Source organism: Drosophila montana, unplaced genomic scaffold (genome assembly GCF_035044405.1).
Source record: "Drosophila montana isolate Dmon_TW-CO22-7 unplaced genomic scaffold, ASM3504440v1 contig_203_1, whole genome shotgun sequence".
Taxonomy (NCBI): domain Eukaryota; kingdom Metazoa; phylum Arthropoda; class Insecta; order Diptera; family Drosophilidae; genus Drosophila; species Drosophila montana.
Genome location: NW_026996956.1, coordinates 30,120 through 55,432, shown reverse-complemented (window position 1 = coordinate 55,432; position 25,313 = coordinate 30,120). Strand labels below are relative to the sequence as shown.

The 25,313-nt window shown below is 36.9% G+C and overlaps 1 protein-coding gene and 1 long non-coding RNA gene across 8 annotated transcripts; one reads left to right on the top strand and one right to left on the bottom strand.

Annotated features, from left to right (window-relative positions):
* Window positions 1-5,721: 5,721 nt before the first annotated feature.
* Window positions 5,722-19,605, bottom strand: LOC135426418 (early endosome antigen 1-like). 7 transcript variants are annotated; one of them, XM_064679487.1, is made up of 13 exons: window positions 19,450-19,605; window positions 19,229-19,385; window positions 18,643-19,172; window positions 18,500-18,587; window positions 18,337-18,437; window positions 18,128-18,235; window positions 12,537-14,852; window positions 7,787-7,882; window positions 7,360-7,655; window positions 7,192-7,286; window positions 6,567-6,776; window positions 6,201-6,432; window positions 5,722-6,137 (listed from the first exon to the last, which is right to left on the bottom strand). In XM_064679487.1, the coding sequence occupies exons 1-11, from the start codon at window positions 19,486-19,488 to the stop codon at window positions 6,763-6,765; spliced, it is 3,840 nt and encodes a 1,279-aa protein (XP_064535557.1). In that variant the 5' UTR covers window positions 19,489-19,605; the 3' UTR covers window positions 5,722-6,137; window positions 6,201-6,432; window positions 6,567-6,762. The 7 variants fall into 7 exon arrangements, with proteins under 7 accessions (XP_064535557.1, XP_064535559.1, XP_064535558.1 ...); XM_064679489.1 differs by lacking the exon at window positions 5,722-6,137 and having other exon boundaries at window positions 6,201-6,335; XM_064679488.1 differs by lacking the exon at window positions 5,722-6,137 and having other exon boundaries at window positions 6,279-6,435.
* On the top strand, window positions 8,779-9,456 carry LOC135426427 (uncharacterized). The gene is made up of 2 exons (XR_010435900.1): window positions 8,779-8,928; window positions 9,227-9,456. It is a non-coding gene; the product is annotated as an uncharacterized LOC135426427 (long non-coding RNA).
* Window positions 19,606-25,313: the final 5,708 nt, after the last annotated feature.

Below are 25,313 nucleotides of genomic sequence, written 5' to 3'. Positions count from 1 at the left end.
CAAGATATCTTGAAAAACATAAAAATTTTCCATACAAAAACTTAATTTTCGACCGATCGTTCCTATTACAGCTATATGATATAGTTGCCCGATCTTAATTGAATTTTGCATATATATGGGGAGCGTAGTAAAACTAATAAATACCGAGTTTGTTCAAGATATCTTGAAAAACATAAAATTTTTCCATACAAAAACTTAATTTTCGACCGATCGTTCCTATGGCAGCTATATGATATAGTTGCCCGATCTTAATAGGATTTTGCATATATATGGGGAGCGTAGTAAAACTGATAAATACCGAGTTTGGTCAAGATATCTTGAAAAACATAATAATTTTCTATACAAAAACTTAATTTTCGACCGATCGTTCCTATGGCAGCTATATGATATAGTTGTCCGATCTTAAAAGGATTTTGCATATATATGGGGAGCGTAGTAAAACTAATAAATACCAAGTTTAGTCAAGATAACTTTATAAACAAAAATGTTTTTTGTCCGATCCAGCTGGTTTTGACATATGAGCTGCGTGCAACAAATAGAGGGAATTCCGCAAAGTTTCATAAAGATAGCTTTAAAACTGAGAGACTAGTTCGCATAGAAACAGACAGACGGACATGGCTATATCAACTCGGCTGTTGATACTGATCAAGAATATATATAAAAATTGGTAAAAAAGAACAGGGTTAATATTTGCGCCCGAATAATTTTTCAGCTATCGGACAGCAAACAAATTACAGTACGTCCTCGTTTAACGCAACTCTATAAGAGCAACTCCCAAATACGAGATCTTCGCGAAATTTATGCGCAGTAAAATATAAAAAGCAAAGCAGGGCAGAATTTGTCCTAAAAATGGGAGTAATGAATTTATGCAAATGTATGTAACAGGCAGACCTCACAAAGTATGTACATACATATATTCTTGGTTAGCAATAAAAGCCGCGTCGATCTAGACATGTCCGTCCGTTTGTCCGCCAGTCCGTATGTATGCACGCGTTGATCTCAGAACCTATAAGAGCTACAGACTGCCAAGAGCTACCAAGCAATCGATGTCGAAATTTTGTTTCTTCTTCTAAAATAGTATATACTGATCAAGTATTTTTCATTTGTAGATCAGCATCAACAGCCGAGTTAATACACCCATGACCCTCTGTTTATGCGAACTAGTCTCTCAGTTGTCGTTAAAGCAAGTCTCGAAACTTGGTAACGGTCCGTCTTTCTGTGGCAAGCAGTATACATATATGTCGGAACTGGCCGGATTGGACCACTATATCATAGCTGCAATAGGAACGATCGGTGGAAATGTAGGTTATGGTATGGGAACCTCTTTGTTTATCAATACAGCTTGACATTTATTAGTTAAAATATGCAAGATCTTATCAATACCCGACCGATATCATATAGCTAAAAAGGATCGATTATTGTTTGCCAAAATATCTTGACCAAACTTATTTCTATTTTAACTATATATTCAAATTCTTGTTAACATCGGACCACTATATTATATACCTGCCAAGGGACGATTGCTCGAGAAAAGGAAAAACTTATAAGAAAAACTTTTTTGTTTGACCAAACCCGGCGTTTGCTATTTAAACTATGTTTTTTACATAGTATATGTACCAGATCTTAATAATATCTTACCACTATATTATAAAGACCTAAAGAAAGAATCGGTTGAAAATCTATGTATGGGAAAATATTCTTGTTTCCAAGATATTTTCATCAGACAAAGATTCACTATTCTCACAAATTTGCAAAAACCAGGATGCAAATGTGTACAAGGATATTTAATCTTCCACGTGCCTAAGACAGACGGACATAGTTATTGATACTGACTAAGTATATATAAATATGTAGTTCAAGATATGATAATTGGTTAAAAGTACTATTCACTTTGATAAGCACAACCACTTAAATCCTACAGTAAAAATTATTTGATATGTTATTTAATCACACCTACTTGTATTTGATCTTGCTGCTGAGGTGTCGCTCGATAAGCGAGTTTTCTAATGGTTTTTATACCCTGAACCCATTAAAAATGGGTAAAAAGGGTATAATGTATTTGTGCAAATGCATGTAACAGGCAGAAGGAAGCATCTCCGACCCCATAATGTATATATATGTATGATCGCTAGGATTTCAGAACTTATAAGAGCTAGAGACTTTAAATTTTAGCTGTAGGTCCTCCTAGCTTGCCCGCGCAGATCGAGTTTCCGATATTCGATAACTTGCCCCGTTTCCAAGTAATCGATAAAAATATATATTGAAATCCTGTTTTTTGAGCTATTTTGGTAAATAATAAGAGCTAGAGTCACCAAACTTGACATGTAGCTTCTATAATAGTATATATATTATACTAGCGGGTATAACCCGGCCTTGCCCGTGGCACGTATGTTATAAAATCAATGTTCTCAAACAAATTTGAAATGATTTTGAAACTGATCGGACGGTAAACAAATAAATTTCATACAAACGTTTTCCGCCAATTTACCACTGTTGCGAGTGGAATTTCCCAAATCGCTGATACACGTATTCATTACATTCTTATGTAGAGCTTTGAAAATAAGTTTGAAGCAAATCGGACACAATTTAAAACTTCGCACAAAAAATCTTTGAGTCGCATTCCACCCGAAAAAGTTTGGATTCTGCGAAAAGTGTGGAACACGTATCAAATGATTTTTCTTATAGATCTCTGGAAATGAATTTGAGCGCGAAACGACACCCACCAAATCTTTGACCTCCATTTCCACTAAGGAGGAACGGATTTTTCGAAAAATGTGAAACACCCCTCAAATGAATTTGACCAAAGATCTTTGAAAATAAGTTTGAGGCCGATCGGATGGTAAACAAAAAAGGTTACATACAAACGTTTTTCGCGATTTTTCCACACTTGCGGGTGGAATTTCCCGAAACCCCGTCTTAACGTGCACCTACATCACATAAGGTAGCTACAGTGAAAATTTCAGCTTCCTAGCTCTTACGGTCTGGGCTGTGCGTTGATCACCAATCAGTCAGTCAGTCAGTCAGGACAAACAGTTTTATATATAGAGATATCAAGTATCTTTCATTTTATAGCTATCACCACCTCCCCGTTACTACCTCCTAACTATAAATCAAGTAAAATCACCAATTTATGCTGCAATTTAAATGCAACTTACTTTTTGACAATACCTGAATATTCTATAGTACAATAAGATGTACTGTAGAAAATTTCATCAAGATCGGTTAAGAAACACAAAGTTTCAAAGTTATTAAAGAAAACGTGTTTTGACTTTCCTCGTATCAGCTGCAGCAAGCGCAAATTCCAAGAATTTCTGTATGCTTGTACACAAACACACTCATGCGCGTCTGCTTCGAATTCTATCAACAGCATTGCAATAGCGATTGTATTGTTTTCAGTCCTGCTATTTTAAATCGTTTTTTTTTTTTCATTAAGACTTGATTGTTGGTGTGGCTGTTATGTAGAGCGGCGACAGGCAGTGCGGTCTGTTGAGAGCTCTATTTTAATAACACCTATTCCCTTTTTCTCGGCTTTCATTAGCACCGAAAAAGTTGGCTGTTAATTGAAATCCTGTAAGGTAGGTACAACAGACATACATTTGAATTGAAAGCTTTTAATTGCTTGAACATTCACAAAAAACTAAGACTATCTGTTTGATGCATGGTCTAGAATAAAAGATTTTATACGGGGAAGAATACTCTGTAATGCTTGTTGTAATCATCACAGAGGAACCGAAATGATTTATGCAACGCATTGTATGTTGGACGAAATTTAAGAGGTAGAATTTTATAATTACGTGATAGCCTGGACGGGACTGATTAGTTTAATTGGCTTGTCAACCTAGAGGAGTCGATTTCGACTTTAATTAACTTATGACTAAATCTACGGTTAAGTAAAGAGGGAAGATCAATCATCAGAAGTTTACTGGAGGGCAAATAGCAAGAATTGTTTCTGTACAGGTTCAATTCTGTCATATTGAATCAAAATTGTGGCGACCACACACATAGGCATACTCCTGAACAGATCGTACCAGAGATATAAAAAGCGTCACGGATCGTCACACCCCTTGAATCATCATTTGATGAAGCCCAAAACCATTGTGGCCTTATTGATTACAGTCGTAGCATGATAGTCGAATTAAGGTTTATGGCCCCTAGACAATTATCCCATTACTGGTACTATTGACTCGGTAAGGCGGTAAGTCATGGCTTTATAAGAAACTATTTGGAGGGCGTCTCTATAGAAAGTCATTACCTTGCATTTGGAACAGGGTAGATTTAAAAGGTTAACTTCACACCAAAAATGAAATGCATCAATATCAGATTTTAATAGCTAAATTATTTTTGCCTTTTTTACCAATTATTTAATATTAATAAATAACCTAGGCTTGATTCAAAATGAGCGAAGTTGGCATCATTATTGGACGGAAAGCACGAAGTTGGAACGTTGGTAGAACTGTCAACCTGGTTTACATCATTAAGGCGGAGAATTTCACAAATTGATAAACTTGCATCTTGAAAAATCTCGAAATGAGTACATGATGTTTGGCTGCAGAGTGCCGAATTTAAGAGCTGGCTCCGCAAGGATATAACTGTCGACACGCGGGCTTGTTGTAGCTATTGTAAAAGCAATATAACTGCCAAAATTATTAGATTTAAAGGCACATGCAGCCATAAACAAAATTTAGGTATGGTTGGTGCGCATACACAAAAACCAACTAAATAGATTTTGCACATGTGCCAGTGAAAACGGTAACATTTATGTTTAGTTGACAATATAGCTGTTATAAAACATTTTGATTTTTAATAATTTATTTTATTTGAATATCCTATTACTTTTATTGAAAATATTAAACAAAAATACTACTTAATTTTACAGTTAAGCGACTTACCCACAGAGCTGCTAGAGCAAGCGCAGAAAAAGAATTCACAAAACATAAAATTAAGATTAAATTAAAGTAAGTAAAGTTTGGTCAAGATTCTTGAAAAACAAAAAGTTTTCCATATTAAAACTTAATTTTCGACCAATCGTTCCTTTGGTATCTTAATGATATAGTGATCCGATGTTGAAAGGATTTTATATACGAAGAGTATAGGAAAACTAATTAATGCAGAGTTTGGTCAATATATCTTGATAAACAAAAAAGTTGTTCATACAAGAACCTACTTTTCGACCGATCGTTCCTATGGCAGTTATATGATATATCGGTCCGATCCAGCTGGTTCCGACGTATGTATTGCGTGCAACAGAAAGAGGCACTTCTGCAGTTTCATAAAGATAGCTTTAAAACTGAGAGACTAGTTCCCATAGAGACCGACAGACGGACATGGCTATATCGATTCGGCTGTTGATACTGATCATGAATATATATACTTTATGGGGTCGGAGATGTCTTCTTCTATGCGTTACACATTTCACGACAAAATTATAATACACTCTGCAAGGGTATAAAAAGACAAATACAAAGCAGAGCGCACAAAAAAAATCTTTTTGCTAAAAAGAGAAGTTATGAAAACAATATTTTAATTGTAGATCCTTTTAATTTTCTTTAAATATAAGGAAAGCTGTATTCACAGTCAACTGCATTCTTTATATAAACTATAAACAATATTTAATAATACTAATAATAGTCAAATACAAAAATCACATGTTTTGTGAAGATCCAAAAACCAATTTGATAATTGATAGAAACTTTTTGTATAAATTTAATTAGCGTGTGAAATTGATTTAAATGGAAACTATAAACTAAACTAAAAAGTAGACTAAACAATTATAAATGTTCGTTGCTTTTTTTGTTATACCTACACTATAATGCACCACAATATGACAACACTAAGCGGCAGACTCATCAATTGAAGTCATTATTTTTACGTTTCTGTTATACACAAACCTCCACCAGAGTTGCCACCAAAACACATTTTTAGATTTGTTTTCGTTGGATTGTTTTTAATTTTATACACTTTTTACTTTCAGTTGTTGTTGTATGTTGCTGCGCTCTTTGTCACCTTATTGTGTAATTTTTATTAAATTGATTAATTTATTTCGTTTATAGGTAAATGGCCACAACAAAGCCATAAAGACCCAACACCCCAGTGAAGCTGAGAATCAGGATCATGCCGACAAATAAACTGCATGGCCGCTGGAATAATGGATTTCATGATGAGTTCAAGGCGCGTCACTGACCTGGCGGCAATATCGTTACCAGATTTGGCGGTGCCATAAGCGGCGCTTATAACGGACGCAGCGTCCATAACACCGAAGAATGGGCCATGGATGGGGATGCCGTTGCTCGCAAGTGGAGACATTTTCCATTGTTTATGTTGTATGTGTGTTTGGGCTATAAGATAAAATTGAAATTCAAATTGGTTTCTGTTATGCTGTTCGCATATTGCACTATGATTCCGTATGGTATCCAAATGTCGGCACGTTTTGCCCTGCTTTGCAAGTTGAAACAAATTGTTTTTATAACATACACAATATATAGAGGGTATATATGAAAAAAAAAAATAATAATACAACAATTTATAAAGCTAACAACAAAAAGAGATGACCCATAACAGCTGCTTACCTCGCCGCGTGGTAGACAGTGTTCCCAAATTAGACCAACTATGCCACTGGTTTCTATGTGGAGCGTATTGCAAAGATCCTTTTAGTCCATTTGGGTTCCATTTGCAGTACTAATGTTGTCACAAGTATCGTGTAATATTTCCGTACCGACACCATTGCGTTCCGTAGTACTTAATAATGCACTCGTTCTGGCTAGGCTATGTGGACCGCTCTGTGGGAGGTTACAGATATTATAGTAATCGAGAAAAAAACTATACAGGAAAAATGACAACCACAACGCAGAACAAGAGTGAAAAGTATGACATAAGTAGAGTATTATGGATATATACTAAATTTGGAGTCTCATAAGCATCGAGATGTGCTCAAAAAATATAATATTGATATCAGGTCCAATCGATTTCATGAATACGCGGAATGGTAACGACTATATCATATATAGTTTTTAAGATCGGACTTGACCTAATCTGCCTGATTTGGATCAATACGTCAGATATGGCTTATTTTGCCTTCTACATACATTTGAACAATTCCATTATAATCCTTTTACCCATTTCAGGGAATAATCTGCTGGACACACCTTACAAATTCGCAGCTTGTTCTTGGCCGTCGTGGCTATAAATACTTACTGATATCGTCTTGGATGCCCAAGTCATATTGCACCGCATAGGCGCTCTTCAAATGCGGTGGTTGCAACGAATTGCGATATTGCAATTCTTCAGCGCTTTGTTAGCAATTAGGAGCAAATATAAACTATTAGCGGGAAATAATATTGTATAAATAAGCAATTAACGTACGTCATGTTCGGCACTCTGCCCAGCTTCAGTTCTGTAAGGTTGGTGTTATTAAATACCTCCCCCTCCTCATCTTCCATTGAAAGACTGCTACCAAAATTAGCAAGTGGCGCACTTGGCCGCTTAAAGGGCTGACTGTCGTCGACAGCCGCGATTACCGTCGTTTTCCGGACGTCGTCCTGAAAATGCCGCTGGTTGGTTCTGAGAATGTCAATTTGCTTTTGCTGCTCTAAAATCTTTTCATTGAGGCGCATAATCTGAACAGATAGGTTTCGCGTATGTTCGTCATACTTAGCGTTCTGTAAAGTACAGACCATTTTTTAAATTATGAAATTCGAAAAATTATTCCACACTTTCAAATCATAAATTGGGATGGTTTCTATTAGAGGCACATACTTTTATATATTGGTTAGGTTGTGTGTCAACATACCTGAACAGTGAGCTTTTCCAGTTCAACCTTGTTGGTAGCCACATCGCGCTCATGCTTCTCTTTAATTCGGGTCACTTCCGCCGTGCACAATGTGCGCTATATGTGTCAGGTTGTGTTTTGGGATATAACAGCATAGTGGGGGTTAGTGTTGAGCAGTGAACGGTAAGAATTGAGGGTTTAGCAAAAAAAAAAACGAAATATAAAACGAAAAAATATACGAAAATGTTAATGACATTGTTAATAATCCACTTTGTCGTTGTGGCATTCTTGATACGACAATAATATTAATGATATTGATGATGGAACCTCATAAGAGACGGGGGTGGGTGTGGAACGACACAGGGAAGCGCAGTGCTCTCTTGGTGAGGAAGCTCCGATCTTAATTGGGTAGACAAACTCATTTACGTTCACAGACATTTCGCATAGTTTCTTATCTGCCCTCTTCGTTAGGGAGAACGCATGATGCGGATATGATATTTGACTTTGTGGGGCCCAATCGATAGACGAAAATTTTTAGATCTATAGAGATCAGAGAGTAAAATATTTCTTCTATAAATAAGATGCCATCTATAAATAAGAGGACCCTGGAATTCCACAGAAAGACAGAAGATTGCGGAGCGACTAGGGACCCAGCAAAAGAGCTTCCAGAGAAAGTTCCAGTAGTCTGTCACACGCTTCAAGGTTATCCTTAGTAAGGACCCTTGGAAGACCCTGAATTTTAGCTTGACTATCCGTGAAGATAATTATTATGGTTCCTCTTTAAAGATTAAATCTGAACAAACTGCAATAGCGTGAAACTCAGATTAAAAGGCGCAAAGCCAGATACCTAATGCATTCGATATTCGAGTGTGAGGTCCAAAGATCCTCTTGTGACGTTACCGACATATGGACAAATGGATTTATTAAGCATCGTTTATTTACACTTGAATTATAAACTAGACACGTAACTCACAAAATATTTATTAAGCCTTAAATAATACGCGAATATTCTAATAACAGTTAAAACAAATTGGCAGTAGCGCTTTTGCACCTAAAACTCAGTTGGCTTTCGAGATTCTAAATTAATAACAACATTGTTGCTTAAAAGTATCTTATAGGTTGCCCCCAGAAGCAGCACCAACATAATCATTAATTTTATAAAGGTAAGAGTGCAGCGCCCACCATTACGCAAATGGTCCGTTCCTTCTGGAGAAGTTAACTTTTCGTTTGCATATGTTTGTGTGTGTTCCTCAGATTTGCCCAGCTGATGCAAATCTAACGATACAAGAGTTTTGGACTTTCAGTTTTAGTAATTCGCGTTTTTTTTTTAAGATGTTTGCGAAGTAGTGATAGTAAGTGATATAGTTGGTGGTGTAGGAAGAGAAGAGGAAACGGAGAAAATTTGCTTTAAATACCATTGCTTAAAATCAAATTAATCTACTTATTTGTTTATTCGTATAGGTATGTGAAGAATGACAAAAGAAACATTGTACCTACTGGTATTACTCTGTTCTGATGACTGCTCGATCTCTTAAAGCAGCACTAACAACACGAGCGCACAGAGCTAAACAGAAATACATTATACCCCTTTTACCTATTTTTAATGGGTATAAGAAGACGAGAGGCAAAAGACAGCTCATGAACCCAATATTTTTAAAAATACCAAAATAATCATGGAATACTAAATAAAATTGATGATATTGTTTACATTGTAGTGAAAAGACTAGCTTCAGGTTGAGCAATTAGCAATGAGCAAGGTGTAGCAAGTGTAACACACAGAAATCGAATAAGCAGCTCCTGTCGAAACCGTATTTAACAACTGTATCACATCAATTCAAGCAAAACAAGTAAGAGTGATCCAGTCGGGAGTGCCCGACTACAAGATACCCTGAACCCAACGCCACGCACTCTTTAAAAATATTTCACCTTCATTCAATACATACATACAGAAATACACATAAAAGTGAGAAAAAGGGTAATTTTGTGTGCAAATGTGTCTGACAGGTAGTAGGAAACTATAAGCATATATAATATTGATTAGGACGAAGAGCTGAGCCAATAAGAGTCGATATCAAAACTATAAAAGCTAGAGACTTACTATTTATATTTGCGTATACCAGCGCCTGTCTGCAATTCAGCAAGCTATGGTCAAACCCCTGTGTCTACAAGGCCCATGTCCCTTTTTGCGAATCGTTTGCTGTATTTGTTCTTCATAGTGAGCGACGGCTCCAACTTACTCACTAACCTTTAGAACAGACAGCTGTTTTAAAGATTGTAAAGTTCTTCCAGAACATTTAATAATATAAGAGTACAAAGTCAAGAAGTATATTTGGACTCCAATCTTATTACCAACTCCTCTTAGTAGCGCCTCAACATTAGTTGCGACGTCAGAGAACCAACTACTTTCCAATCAAAATGTTCAATATTTTCAGAGGTTTAACAGACAGACCGCTCAATCCACAGGCCACAGGCAATTCAATATTCTATTCGTAAAGCAGTCGACTAAATTATTTAAATCGCTATTCGAAGTCTCCTCATCACACCCTATAAATTTAAGTTTCGTAGGCATCATATCCTCGCATTTGGCTCTTCTGCTTATAATTAAGAGCTAAGCTGGACAGAAGAATAAACATTAACGGCGAGGTAAGACGACGCAGTTTCTGTTTATCGATGTTCCAAATAATCGTGTAATCGTGTTCCAAATTGATCGACCTCTGCATCCAGAAACTATTCACTCTGAAAGCTGACAAACTGAATGCTCCAGTCCATCAGGTGGCTGGTGCTACAATAGTCAGCAGAAAGGAAAACTTTTTCCAACAAGTTTGGAGAGCCGGGCGCAGAAGAATAGTCAAGAAATTTGGAGATTTGAAAACTGCATTGTAAATGACTCTGCCTGCTAACCCTGTTATTCTTCCGGCGGTTAAAATACAGATCAAATAGTTAAAGCCATCACAAGAGAATTGAATCTGTAGAGAAACAATTCTTGGTGCTCCACTTCCATCATACTCCAGTAGACTTCTGATGATTAATAGACACTCTTTAATTAATCGTAATCGCGAGCAAAATCGACTACACTGAGTTCACAATAGCCAAATAAACTGCTCTTACACCTTTATGTCCGAAATGTTGTTTTTTATTAACTATGCCTTGCATGAAACGTTTCGGATCCTGTGTGATGATTACAACATAAATTCGAAGTTTCTCTCCTTTACGTATGAAATTCCCTTTTTTTTTTATATTGTATTTTTGTTATGAATCAGCTTTCATAATGACAATATGAATCAGCTTGTACAAAATTGTTAAATATAATATAATTAAACTAATTAAGCAAGTAGATTTTATTAAGTTACGGAACTTTGCGCCAGGAATCTTGTGTAGTCAATTGGCACGACCTAACTATGCTGCCCCAAACCCGTTGAGGCTAGGTAACAAACTTACTCCATTAAGCACACAAGAAAAGGTGGAAAAAGACTTAGGGATAACAGTTCTTATTAAAGAGGATGAATCAATGAATGTTTTCTATATTTATAGCTTAAGAGAAATCTTAGACTTACGATACAATTTTTTAAAATTTTAGTTTCCTCTTGATAACAGCCTACTTGCTACAGTGACAACGCGTATCACGGATTACTCACGATCAGACTATTTACCGATCTTGGTCGGCGACGTACTAGTATTAGGCGGATACCATTCCGTAAGACAAACAGCAAATTGTTTGGCCTACGCACAAATGAAAGACGGGACGTGACCATGTAAATAAAGGATATGTTTCCATATTCCCATATGTAAAAGCCCTAGGCAGTGGATACGACATTTACGAGACCTGTTGCCCGCTATAAACATGCATCATAGGATAGATCGCCGGCACTCAAGTCGCTATTTAATTGGAGAAAATTAACATCACCTAGGCCCAGCTGGTTGAAGTAAACAATTAAGAAATCGTCCTAAATTCCAAGACACTAAGTCACTGAACTTCCTAAGTTGCGAAAAGTAGTCAACTCAATATTGTTGACACAATTCACTTGTTCTAGAACCTACTAGCCGGAAACAAGATGTTCATCAAACTTCCCGAATACATTGTGGAGGCATATCAAAACCAGATAGTGAGCGTAACAAATTGAACCCGACGACCACGACAACCTTTTGCGAGCAATCAGCCGGTGTGCGAAATTCAGCCGAGTAACCCCGAGCTTATCAGGATAGTCGACGACGCTTATGATAAACGGTTTAAGGAATGTGAACCGCAACAGCATCTAGACCTGATTCCCAGGAATTACTTCATCCCCGCTACTGAACGGCGACCCCAATATGGTGCTGCGTCTCTCCTATCTCGGACAACCCAAACCCATGGCAACTTTCGGCATGGGGATGTGAATCTGTGCTTTGGTCTGCGGTCTCGACTTTCTTCGCCAAAACATTAAGAAACGACGAGTCACCTGTCGTATTAAGACGCTTGACTCAGAGCTCAGGGTATCTTCTAGTCAGGTATTTGGATACATTTTGTATTTATACACAATTGAAAATTTTCATAAGGAACGAACTTAATACGCCGAAGCTAATCACAAAGTCTGCAGCTAAGGTAAGATATTCAGGTAGGAAAGAAAAGCTCTAATGCTTATAACGGCAGATCTTTTTGTCAGCGTCACTTTAGGCTTTGAGTTAGTGTCGCAGAAAACGGGTAGCCTGCCAAGATGGTAGCAATTGTAAATAGCGAAAGTGTTGTTAGCCAACATAAAGCAAATACCTAGATTAAGCAATGCACCCAACTTACCATTTTGGTTTTCATCTTTTCTAATTTACCCTCCATCTCAAGACGCTGATCCTTGAGCTCCTGGCGCGCGTCCGCTAGCTGCTGCATATATGCACGCTCTATCATCTCCAATTGTTGAGCATTGCAAGCATTGTTTTCCTTGACCCGCATTGAGGTACGCATTGCGTCTATGTGCTCGTTGGCTTGTTGTAGCTGGGCACTTAACTCTGCTGTGCGCCTCTGCTGCTGCACAATCTCCAAGTTGAGGCCGCCAACTTCAAGAAACAGCCCATCTTTTTCCTTCTCAACGTCTTTCAGCTGAAGCTGTAGGTCGCGTATCGTATTGATGTTCGTTTTCTTACACTCTCTCTCGAGTTTTATCATTCGTTCATAAGTAGCAACTCGTGCCGTCTCCGCCAAAACACGTTGCTGTTCCAAGCTAGCCTGTTTTTCCTCCGATCGGTTTGTACGCTCCTTGTTCTTTCGCAATTCCAGCAGCAGACTTTCCTTCTCACGTTGCAGTACTGTGATTAGCTCTGCTTGCTCGTTCTGTGTTCGTTTGGACTGCGCTGTTTCGCGTTGTGTTTTGGATAAAACTGCTTGCTGTTCGCCTAGTTTGATGGCTATTTTCTCCAAGCGCTTGGTACTTGAGTCCAACTGTGCTTTGTTCTTCTCCAGTTCCTCCTCCCTTTTTGCAAGCGTGCATTGAATCGCTTCAAATTCTTTCTCGATATTTCGCTTGCACTCCATCTGCTGTATATGCTCCTGTTCCAGGCTCAAATATTTCCGCTGTTCTTCTTTTATTAAATTCTCCAGTTTGTTGACATGTGATATTAGTGATTCTTGCATATGCAACTGCTGTTGTGCCGCTTTCAGTTTTCGCTGCGAATCATTAAGTTCCCGTTGTCCTTTTTCTAACTGCTGTGTTTGCATCATAATCTGCTCTTGGAGCGCTTGGCTGGTGGACTCTCTTTTTTGAAGCAGCTCCGTTTTTTCCTTTAACCTGTGTTCCAAACTTCTTTGGTTCTCATTGGCAGCCTTTAGCTCCTGTTCAACGTGCGCCTTCTCATGTTTCTGCTTGCAAAGCTCTTGCCGTCCGACTTCCAGTTGTTGGCACAGCTGCGTTTGCCCTCCATGCTGTACCATCGTTTCTTCAGTTCCAAATTTAAGAGATAGATTTGTGTTTGCAGCATTATGCTCTTGCTCATAAAGCTTTTCAGTCGACATAATCATGAGCTGACTACTCGTCTGGGAGCGGCTGTTTTCAGCTGTGTTCAGCTGAATTTCACACTTATTTCTCTTATCCTGGTTGCGCATTCTGTCTATTAGGCATATTAGCATATTTTCCACTTGCTTCAGGCGATTTTCGTTGGTAGGTGATGAAGTTGTGTCGTTGTCAAATTTAGCGCTTATCATTTGGATTAAGCACTGTAGCTGCTGTTGGGCGTCGTTTAGTCTCAGACGCTGCTCGGCTAATTGATCTTGTTGAGACTGAATGATCATTTGCTGTGCCTTTAACTTCTGGCGCTGACTAAATAAGCATTCTTTTTCGCCGGTGATGTGCTCTTCTAGGATACGTTTTTGACTGCATAGTTGAATTAATTCGGCCCCAACCCGAGCAAGTTGCTCATCCTTTTTTTCAAGTTCCTGGCTAATATTGACACTTTGCCCACATTCATTTTCGCGTTTCTGCAACTTTTCAATAGTTCCCAACAGAGTTAACTGACTCTGTCCTAAGATCCGATCCAGCCTTTTCTTGTTCTTTATTTGTTCTTGAATACACTCTTCACACTGCATATTTTGCTGCTTCAGTGTGTTGTACTGAACCTGCAGTTCCTTCACACGTTGCAGCTCTTGCTCGTAGCGGACGGACAACTGGTCCATACTATGCCCAATTAAGCACATGAGTTGGGAATCTTCAGTTGCCGACGACATCTCTAGGGAGTGGGGTTGCACAATTCTTAATAGTTTTCTCAGCATGTTTGATTTTTCCTCTACGATAGCTGCCAGTTGTTTACGCAGTTCGCCATTCTCCTTCGCCTTCTCACGCAATTGCTTATCTACAACGGAGCAGCCCAAATTTTCAGGTGTGGTATTCAAGCTACAGGTTGAGTGCGAAGTTTCCAACAAATCAGAGGAGGCGTTGAGTACCTCGCGACCGTTATGCAACTCGGCCCGAGCTTCTTGCAAACACTGCTGCAGCTCCAATTTGTCACGCTGCAGACAAGCAATATCATCGTCCTTGTCAGTCAACAACTGCGTCACCTTCTCCAAGCGCAGCTCCAGGTCGTTTATTCGATCCATACACACAAGCACATGCTTCTCCGAGACTTTAAGCTGCGGGTAAAACGAGTCATAAGTAAAGGAATTTATATGCATGTTTAAAAAAAATCAAAATAAGATTCCTTTTGTTCCCGATTAGAAGACATCCTGTATCCGTTATATACCTCTGACTATCTAAAATTAACAAACGTACACAAGTATATATTTGGTAAGTGCAGTGCTTCTCTTTTCCTCACCCTTAGACTATTGTTGTAAGGTATTTAATATCTTCAGTGTCATTCTACTGTGTGTATTTATGTATATACCAAGGTGTCTTTAAATGTGTAACGCATAGAAGGAGACGTCTCCGATCCCATAAACTATATCTATTCTATCATTTATTATTCACTATGTTCTTATCTTATAAACAATAGGCTACTATATTATATAGCTGCCATAGGGAGGATTGGATGAATATTAAGTTTTTGTATGAAGGTACACGCACTCAGGCCGCTTGCGGCGCAGTTTAAAAGAAAAGAAAATATTCTGGAATTGTGTCTACTATAGGAGAGTTTACATACCAAATTTGTTGTCTCTAGTATTTCAGAAACAGAGATTTGCTCAATATCAAATTTTATGGATTTTACTGTAACAGGGCAAGACAACAAATATATAAATGCATATTTAGACGAAAGTTTGAATGCACTGGCATTCTCAACAAGTCCATCAATAATTTACCCATCAATATACTCTTTTTCACAAGGGATATAATAAGAGTTTCAGTAACACCCGTTAGCGAGCGGGTTAATCGCGAAGCGCTTTTACACCCAACATCAACGTTCGTAGCTGTTATACTCTGTGCCCATTGAAAATGGGTGAAAAAAAAGGTATTGGTTTTAAATAATGGGCAGAAGGAAGTATGTCCGTCCGCATAAATATATATGCCTGACCAGGACGACGAGCTGAGTTGGTTAAGCATGAAAGCGCCGATTGCGAAGCGGATTTATCACTTTTCATCGATATCTCGTCACATTTCCAAAATATTTATAAAAATCGATTGGTTGACTTGATTTTTAAACCAAATTTGGTATGTGGGTAAATATGTATTGTATACATAGAATATTGCAATTGTTGGATACCACCCACAATTCACCAAATTGAAAAAAAAAAACACGCACAGTTCACTGCCATATTTAAACCCTTAAAATTATATGAGGATCGAACGAGCAAGCACTTCCGCTCAAAAAGTCATAAGTCATAAGCGCAAAGGAGGCAATTTTTTCGCTAAATATAAAAAAATCATTGACCCGCGTTTTCTTTGGGAAAGGCCTAAATTTTGCGGAGGGTATAAATAACGCCTCCAATGAATTTTTTTATGGACCTTTGCTTTGAATGAGCTTACACCCAAAACATCGCCCACTCAACCTTTGACCCGCACTTATACAAAAAGGGTAGATTTTCATACAACCGTTATCTGAATCCAACATGTATTCATTCAATTCATATGTTGGGCTTTAAAAATAAGTTTGTTGCAAGTCGGACAAGACTTAAAACTTCGGTCAAAAAATCTTTGATCCGCGTTTTTCACCGGGGAAGCTTGGATTCTCCATAACGTTTGAAACACGTCTTTTCTTCATAGAAATTAATTTGAACCTGAAAAATCACCCTCTAAATCTTTTAACCTCATTTCCACCAAGCATGGATTTTCAAAAACTGAAATGAATTTGAACAAAGATATTTTAAATGAGTTTAAGACCAATCGGATTGTAAACAGAAAAGTTACATACAAACGTTTATCGCGATTTTTCCACACTTGCGGATGGAATTACCCAAAATCCAGTCTTATCGTGCACCTTCATCACATAAGGTAAGTTCAGCTCCCTAGCACTTACGGTTTGGGCTGTACATTGATCACCAATCCGTCAGTCAGTCAGGACAAACAGTTTTATATAAATAGATGTTAATGCGCGGGAGGGCGGAGCGTGCTTTTTTTTTTGCCAGTCTAGCCGAAACACACAACGACAAAGTCCCGTCGGGAGTGCTAGTTTTGAAGAAAAATGTAAACATGCTCAATGAAAGTTATTTAAATCAAATTAAAGTGATCTACACGAAGTATTCGACTAGGAAATACCCTGAGGAAATACCCATGTAAATATCAAATCGCAAGGCTCAAACTTTTTTTCTATCATTTTTGGCAAAAGGTAAGGCAACAAATAAATAAATCTGTAAATACGAGAAACGATACACGAGAAAGTAAATATATTTTGGGCCCGCCAAAAATTTATTGCTCTTGAATGCATTTGCATTATGTCTTTACAGGTATGTAAGCCTCATAAATGATGAGTTCGCTGAAAATATCTTGGAATACAGAATATGCCATAGAAGAACCTACTTTTCGACAGACCGCTCAATGGCAGCTATATTATATATTAGTCCAATGTCAATACGATTTTGCATGTACATATATAAAGGGCAGTCAAACCAAAAGATGACAAGTTTGGTCAAGATATCTGGAAAAAAAAAAGTTTTCAAACAAGAACTTAATTTCCGACAGATCTCTACTATGCTCTCTGACACTATATCATATAGCTGACATAGTGATCCGATGTTGTAAGGAGAATAGTTAAACTTATGAAAGTCGAGTTTCATTAAAATATCTTGAAAGACAAAAAGTTTTCGATAGAAGCAACTATTTTTCGACTGTTCCAATGGCAGCTAAAATTTTTATATATTTTACAGATTCTTCCTATTAAGCTATATGAAAGGGTTAAGTAATCCAATGTTGAAACTAATAAACGACTATATGATATAAAGGACCGATCTTGATTAAACTTACCTCATATATAGGAGCAAAGTGAAACTAATAAGCGAATATATCTAGATAATAGATTAAAATGACTCCAAAGGGTCGAAGATGTCTCCTCTTATACATTACACATATCTGACAAAATTATAATAGCTTTTAAAAAGGGTATAAACTACGATCTTTATAGGGGGCTTAATTAAGAAGAGTGAGTCATGTGGTTTACGTGTTTATGTGTATAGAAGGTAAAGGTACTTTTCCGCCAACTCGGCGCTGGGTATACACATTTTCTTATCAATCACTCTAGACTAGTGCACGTTTTCTTGATTTGACAGTTCATTTTAATACAATAATTTTGTTTAGGTTTTTCTATTATTTGAAAAAAAGACATGCACAAATGTCAGAATATCTTTTCCGATGAGGACACATGGCGTTAACAAATATTCATAGATTAAGAAAGTCTAAAAAGTTATATGATACTGTAAAAAATTGGATTGACTGCGTTTTAACCATGTTTTAAAACAAGAAAGGCGTTCATTGTACGTACCTTGCTAGAAACTTTGACAAGTTTGCTTTTAAGCTCATAAATCTCTTCGTTTTTTTCAGCAAGGATAGCATCCTTGATGCTAAGATCTTTAAGCAACTGCCTTTTTAACTGTAATTCAGGTATAAGTGACAAAATATTAATATATGGTTTGAATAGGTAGCAGGTGGCTACTGGAGCGCCTACCTGCGCAAAGTAAGGATTTAACATACACTGTCAAGTTCATTGCTATGCAGATAATTGTCCTCGTTGTCGTTTTCGCTTTGAAAGGTGGCCGAGAATTTGGCCAATTGCTTCTTTTGCACCAAGTTCTCTTTGTAAATAAAACATTTAAATTGAAATAGTTAGAAATTAAAAATATGTCAATGTTCATACCTTTACTAAGCGAATTAATTTCGATTTGATTTTCTAAAATTTGTTCCTCGAGAACGGTCTTCTCATACCGCTCAGTCTCTAACTGTGCCTGCAAGTATAAAGGTTATACTATGGATTAAGTATATCGTTACATCACTTCTTACACGTAGTTCCAACAGCTCCCGAGTACGCTGTTCTAGAAGCTCCGTTTTTGGGGTCGGTGGGGCTGCCCATTGGCTGCGATCTAATAAGTTGATCAGCTCCCGCTTCATTGGCCCTGACGTTACAGGACTCGTACTCGTACTCGCACTCACATCATTATCAAATGAAGGCGAATCCTTGTTACTATTTAACAGATAGCTATTTCCATCGCTGATATTGTGGACGGACATGTGGTTAAGGGGGCTGCAGGAGCTGGAGTTGACCGAAAAATTGTTTTCTGTAATATATTGGATATTGACAATTGTCTCGTGCAAGCGAATACGAGTCATCTCTGGATATTTTATAGTCTGTTGGAAAAAGGCCGCTATGCACTGCTGGATATTATCTGGTAAATTTTTGCAAATATTATGAAAATATTCGCTAGGACTCTGAACGCACGTGTAGTGCATGAGAAGTGTGTATACATAAATGAAATCTGCTGTTACTACACGGCCATCAAGCTCCAACCGCGGCTTAAAGTTTGGATAAATATCTGCAATTAACAATTAATAAAATACAAAATGATTTCATTTTTCAATGTTTATTCACCTCTAAGAAAAGTTATTAGTTGTCCCATGGGAAATGTACTGCTTGAAGACGACGACGGTAGCTTAACCTGAGCATACTGCGCGTAAAAGACAAAAAAGGATTCGATATCGGAATCTTCTAGACATTTAATGTTTTCTATAAAATTGCACTTTTGGACCTAAAAATCATAGAAATAAAATGATGAATATATTAAACCGTACTGAGATCTATAACAAACTTACCCATTGCAAAAGTAAATATTTCCAGATACTCAATTCCATTTTTAAACAAATCTCCAAACAACTTTTATAAATGACTTGCCGAACATTTTGAATAGGGATGTAAGCAATGCCGCAAACATCGATTTTTTTAAGATAGCCTAGAGCGATCGAGGTTATTCGATATTTTTATTCGTTTATTCGGTAATTCTTCAACTTAGTCACTCCATATGAGGAAAATCCAAATGAGGTGTTAGTGTCTATTTCACTTAGTTCTTCTCAGGATTCCAGCGGCACAGCTTAACTTTATTGTGTGTTTTATTAAATACAAGCAATTAAAGGTTGCGATAACCCAGTGCACGATAGGCTAATCTTGTGCAGCAATGATTATACTTAACGATGAATTTCTGATAGACTTGAACTGTCGTCAGCGTTTCGATAACTATTAATATCGATGTTACGGGATGGCGCAAGCTGTATATAGATTATATAATATAAATATAATCACTAACCAAAAAAATGCATAGATGGGACATGCCGTAGCAGAACTTTGGTCACCAAAAAAAATATGCATCTGGTCCAACGAGCGAGTAAGATATACATATGATATCTTTTGATGGCTCACACTACAGGAAACTCCTTTGGCTTAATCTCTTCCATATGATTTGTGCGATAGAACGGCATCGCTGCTTATTTTTATCTCGCTCGCACTTACTCTCAGTGCTCTCAATGCTCTCTTTATGTCTAGGTACCGTTTAAATGTTTGTATGTGTATGTGTCCGCACAAGCAAAAATGCCCACAAATTCAATTTTTGTCACAAGTCGGTGGCATTTCTTCCCTTTTGAGGGGACGAGTAATATGAAATAATGAAAGGGTTTGCCAAGTCGATGCGAAATTCTTTCATTTTAGCTCGTTCTTGTTTGAAGGGTACCTAAGCGCTGGCATGTTTTCATTTAAAAGTTTTTGGACTTGCTATTCACGCATACTTGCATATTTTGTATATGAATAGAAGCATTTATGCGCATGTGTGCCTGTTGGTCCCTGCCTGCCTGTCCAATGCAAATTTGACAATATTTTGTGATTTCTGAATTTCGAGCTCTACACACACACACACACAGACACAAATGTGTGTGAATGGGCAGATCATGGGCGCAAAGGAAAATATCATTTTTGACCCGCGGTTGTCGCGCACCCTTCTTTTTATGATTTTGGGTTTGAATCGATGAATGAATGTTGACCCCTTATTACCTGGAGATCAAATTCATATATGAAAAAGCTAAATATTTTAAGACAATATAATTATTAATACTATTAATATATATGTACATAATTGCTCCTTTTTTGTATTTGGTATATTTGAATATTTTAAAGAGTTTATTTTTTACACAAATTTCCTAAACTTAGTTAAGTGATCAGTCACTTGACCTACATATGCAGGTACAGGTGCTTGGCAAAAGTTTACTCTTTCCACCCAGCGGGCTGCTGCAGGGGTGAAAGTGTGTAGTTTGAGCTGTAGTGTGAGCGATCAAAAGATATCATATGTATATCTTACTTGCTCGTTGGACCAGATGCATATTTTTTTTGGTGACCAAAGTTCTGCTACGGCATGTCCCATCTATATGTTTTTTGGTTACTGATATAATATACATAGCTATGTATATTAGATATTAACATGACAATATAAATGTTTTTTTTTTGTACAATCCAACTTTATAGTTTTTTTTTATTACTTATAAATTCCAATGCTAACTAAACTGGAATGATTCATAATTAGTATAAATTAAATTTTAAGAATAATAAGAACGGGAAAGTATGGATAACTTCGGCACCAAGATTTAATGCTCATTAAGACATTTGCCTAACGTTCTTGTAGATATGTGAGAATATTTACCATATATGTACAGATGTACATATATATGTACATATGTTTACCTTTGTATTTATTTGGAGCCAAGCGAATCTAATGAAAACAGAGTTTCGTCAAGATATCTTCTTAAGTAAAAAAGTTTTCCATGCAAGTATATATGCAGACGGATATAATCTCGACGTTTTATACTGATCTAAAATCGGAGACGACTTCTTCCACCGGTTACACATTTTATGACAACATATAATACCCTCTTTAATGGTAAAAAAGTAAGAACGAAGTAAGCTTTTGAGTTATGATTAAAAAGCTGTCTCAACATTCATATCGCTATTTTATAAATGTGCCTGCATAAAGACAAGAAATTATAAGCTTGTAGGCATGGGAGAATATATATTTTAAGTTTTTGGCTCATGTAGCTCGTCGCCTCGATAAGGAATACATGTGCTTTATTGGGTCGAACCAAAGACAATATAAACACTAAGATGAGTAACGCCCATACATTTGCATGCGACGAAAAATTTCATGCCTGGCGTTTCATCTGGCGTTTGAGTTTACGCACGACATGCCTGCCGACTGGCTATTCGAAGTCGCGGCTTGCTGATGCTGACCCGAGCAACGAAGTTAGTCACCAGCCTTCAGCAAAGCTGGTCGATGGTACTTTGCGTCGCTTCGTTTTCGAAGTACATTGAGCGAAAAGTTTTAAACTTACGATCGACGCAAAGTACTTCTGCTTTATCCATGAAATGCATGCTTTATTTAAATTATACATTACCCTAGATACTAACTATAAATTGTGCACTAAAATTTAAGAATAAAATAATTTTTTAACAAGTCGCAACTTGTGCAATAACTATGTTAAGAAAATATCACACATAGATTTATTTCACTTTTGTTTTTGGACAGTGTATGCTCGAGAGAAGTTCTTGTTCAGCCAATGGCGTACAAGCACCTATGTTTGTATGTGTGGATTATGCATGCATAACTATATCAAAATATGTATGTATGTATATGTATATGTGTTGTTATTCACTGCCTTGGCTTTGGCTTTTGAAGAAATAAATTTTGTTTTCTAGCGCTGATCATGCACGACCTATTCCAAATTTATATTCACATATGCATGTTGTGTACTGAGGTTTTTAAAGTCGATTCAAATATTATTTATTATTTCTTTAAATTAACTTATTAATTAAATTATTATTATTTTTAAGAAATAAAAGAAATGAAATAAGAGACCAAATTTTGTGTTTCCAAAGATTCATTTTAACATTTTTTTTTATGTTTAAATTATTTTTTACTCCGCCGGTCGAACTAGCTACCGATGTATTTAATTTACCCTATTTGTATTTTTTGGCACTCTTCTATTTTTTAATAAAATAAAAATAATAATAAATAATTAATCAATTAATTTAAAGATATTATATAAATATTTGCGACGACTTTATAAAACAGATTTTTTACGGAGCCAACCTCAGAACACAGCATGCATTCGTATGTGAATACAAATTTGGGATAGGTGCATGATCAGCGCTAGAAAACTAACAAAATTGATTTCTTTGCCAGCTAAAGCCAGAGCTGTGAATAACAACACATTCAAATATGCTGTTATGTATGTATACTAACACACAAACAAACATAATTGCTTGCACGGCTCTCATAGAGCCGAAGCGCAGAATACATTCTATTTTTAGCTTTTTGCTCTTTCGGCTGTGAGAGCGCAATGATACTGATTTCGTTTTCGTTCTCAAATTTCACAAAAGCAAGCTTCATAGTAGCATTTTGTTGTATTGCGTTACTCATCTTAGTGTTTATAGTGTCTTTAGTCGAACATACTTCTTTCTGCCTGTTACATATACTTGCACAAAACCATTGTACTCTTTTTACCCATTTTCAATGAGAGGGTATAAAAACGCAGACTACAGCATAGAGATAACTGTACAGAGCAGCTTAAAGATAACAGTAAAAAGAATACAATTATGAACAGCATAGGGGTAACTTCTGAAAATCGAAAAAGAAATTAAAAAGCAACGGTGAAGAGATTACTATTGATTTTTTGCACTTTTTATGTTTTATTTTTCATTCTCTTTCATTTCTCATTTGTACTTTTTCAGTTGCCCGATTCTTAATAGTACACTGAAAAAGGTACATAGGTGCGGTTATATTTGTGCACCGACGTGTATATGCTTATAGTGGTAGCTTGAATGATGGGTATAACGATAAACATACATATGTATGTAGTTAGCGATCATGGAAAAAATAGACTCAAATATAGAAACAATCATAAAGACTTTGATGTGATTAAGTACCTGAGTAAAGTCAGTAAAGGCAAATATTGTACCTGAGTAAAGTCAGTAAAGGCAAATATTGTGGAGTTGGGTTGGGCCTGTGAAAGGTCAGCGAAAACCTAAATTTGTAGAGCAAAAAGTGCCAGACACAGATTAGAGTTTTTAGAAAAATCTCTATTGTATCTTCGTTTTAGGAATAATTCTATATTTATAAATTGTCAATCTCTATATATAAAACTGTATGTCCTGACTGACTGACTGATTGGTGATCAACGCACAGCCCATACCGTAAGAGCTGGGAAGCTGAAGTTTTCAATGTAGTTTCCTTAGGTGATGAAGGTGCGCGTTAAGACGGAGTTTGGGGAAATTCTACCCGAGAGTGTCGAAAAATCTCGAAAAACGTTTGTATGTAAGTTTTTTGCTAGCCATCCGATCGGCCTCAAACTCATTTTCAAAGATCTTTGTTCAAATTCATTTGAGGGGTGTTTCACACTTTTTGAAAATTCCATCCCTCTTTGGTTGAAACGAAGTTCAAAGATTTGGTGGGATGCGTTTCGCCCTCAAATTCATATCCAAGGATCTATAAGAAAAATCATTTGAGACGTGTTTCACACTTTTCGCAGAATTCAAACTTTTTCGGAGGGAATGCGATTTAAAGATTTTTGGGGGAAGTTTTAAGTTGTGTCCGATTTGCTTCAAACTTATTTTTATAGCTCTACATAAGAACTTAATAAATACGTATTTCAGCGATTTGGGAAATTCCACCCGCAAAGGTGGTAAATTGGCGGAAAACGGATGCACAAGTTTTTTGTTTACAATCCTATCGGCCTCAAACTTATTTTCAAAGATCTTTGTTTAAATTCATTTGAGGGGTGCTTCACACTTTTCGAAAAATCCGTTCCTACTTGGTGGAAATGGAATTGGTGGTCATTTTATATAGTACCTAATCCATTTACATTGTTGTGTGTAACAAAGGAGGATATTTATTTAATATTGCAAATTTGCAGATCTGTGATACGGGTATAGTTGTAGTCCGTGATTTATTTGTGAATGCTGATGGCGTTGGTTTCGAATTTGTCGATGGTCTTATATGTTGTTGCATGGGAAGTCTTCAGGGGTATCAATGAGAAACATCGATATATTGATGAGGGCCCTAAGAGGTACTTAAGGTAGTACCCCAAATCTTGCAGGGATCCCCTGCCTTGAGCGAAAAAAGGTGGAATGAGAAAAATGGTGCCCTTTTTGATACCCTTGGCCTATAATCGTCGTTAACCGACTTACGCCGTTATGCCTATGGGCAGCTACGCACAAAAAATTGAATGTATGCTTATGCAGATTTGTGCATCGGTTTCTTTGCTGCCCATGGCAACGGGGAGTCTGATTTGGGTTGCGATCAAATACGGTCGGGCTGTGCGCAAACTCACAGTTTTAAATTTCCGGCCACACAATACTTTAAACTAAAACGAAGCAAATTATATCATTCGAGACACGCGATTAAACACATTTAATAACTTTAAAAAAAGACACTTCTTAACCTATTAATATATAGTTATACACATATATAATATCGTGGTGGACAATAAAAAGAAAATTGTGTCGAGCACCAAAATTTATTGGTACATTTAGTGCCCAGCCCAGCCATAAAATTAACAGTGGGCTGGTCTAACAATAACATTTAACAAAAATAAAAGGAATAGTTACAATGGACCCTTACAAGCAACCTAAGCACCTAAGTGAG

Coding starts and splice junctions, on each gene's coding strand:
- LOC135426418 (XM_064679487.1), bottom strand. CDS start 19,488: ATGGAATTGAGTATCTGGAAATATTTACTTTTGCAATGG. Junction 18,438..18,499: donor AATTAATTCGCTTAGTAAAG/GTATGAACATTG, acceptor TTATTTACAAAG/AGAACTTGGTGCAAAAGAAG. Junction 7,287..7,359: donor GGCAGAGTGCCGAACATGAC/GTACGTTAATTG, acceptor TTGCTAACAAAG/CGCTGAAGAATTGCAATATC.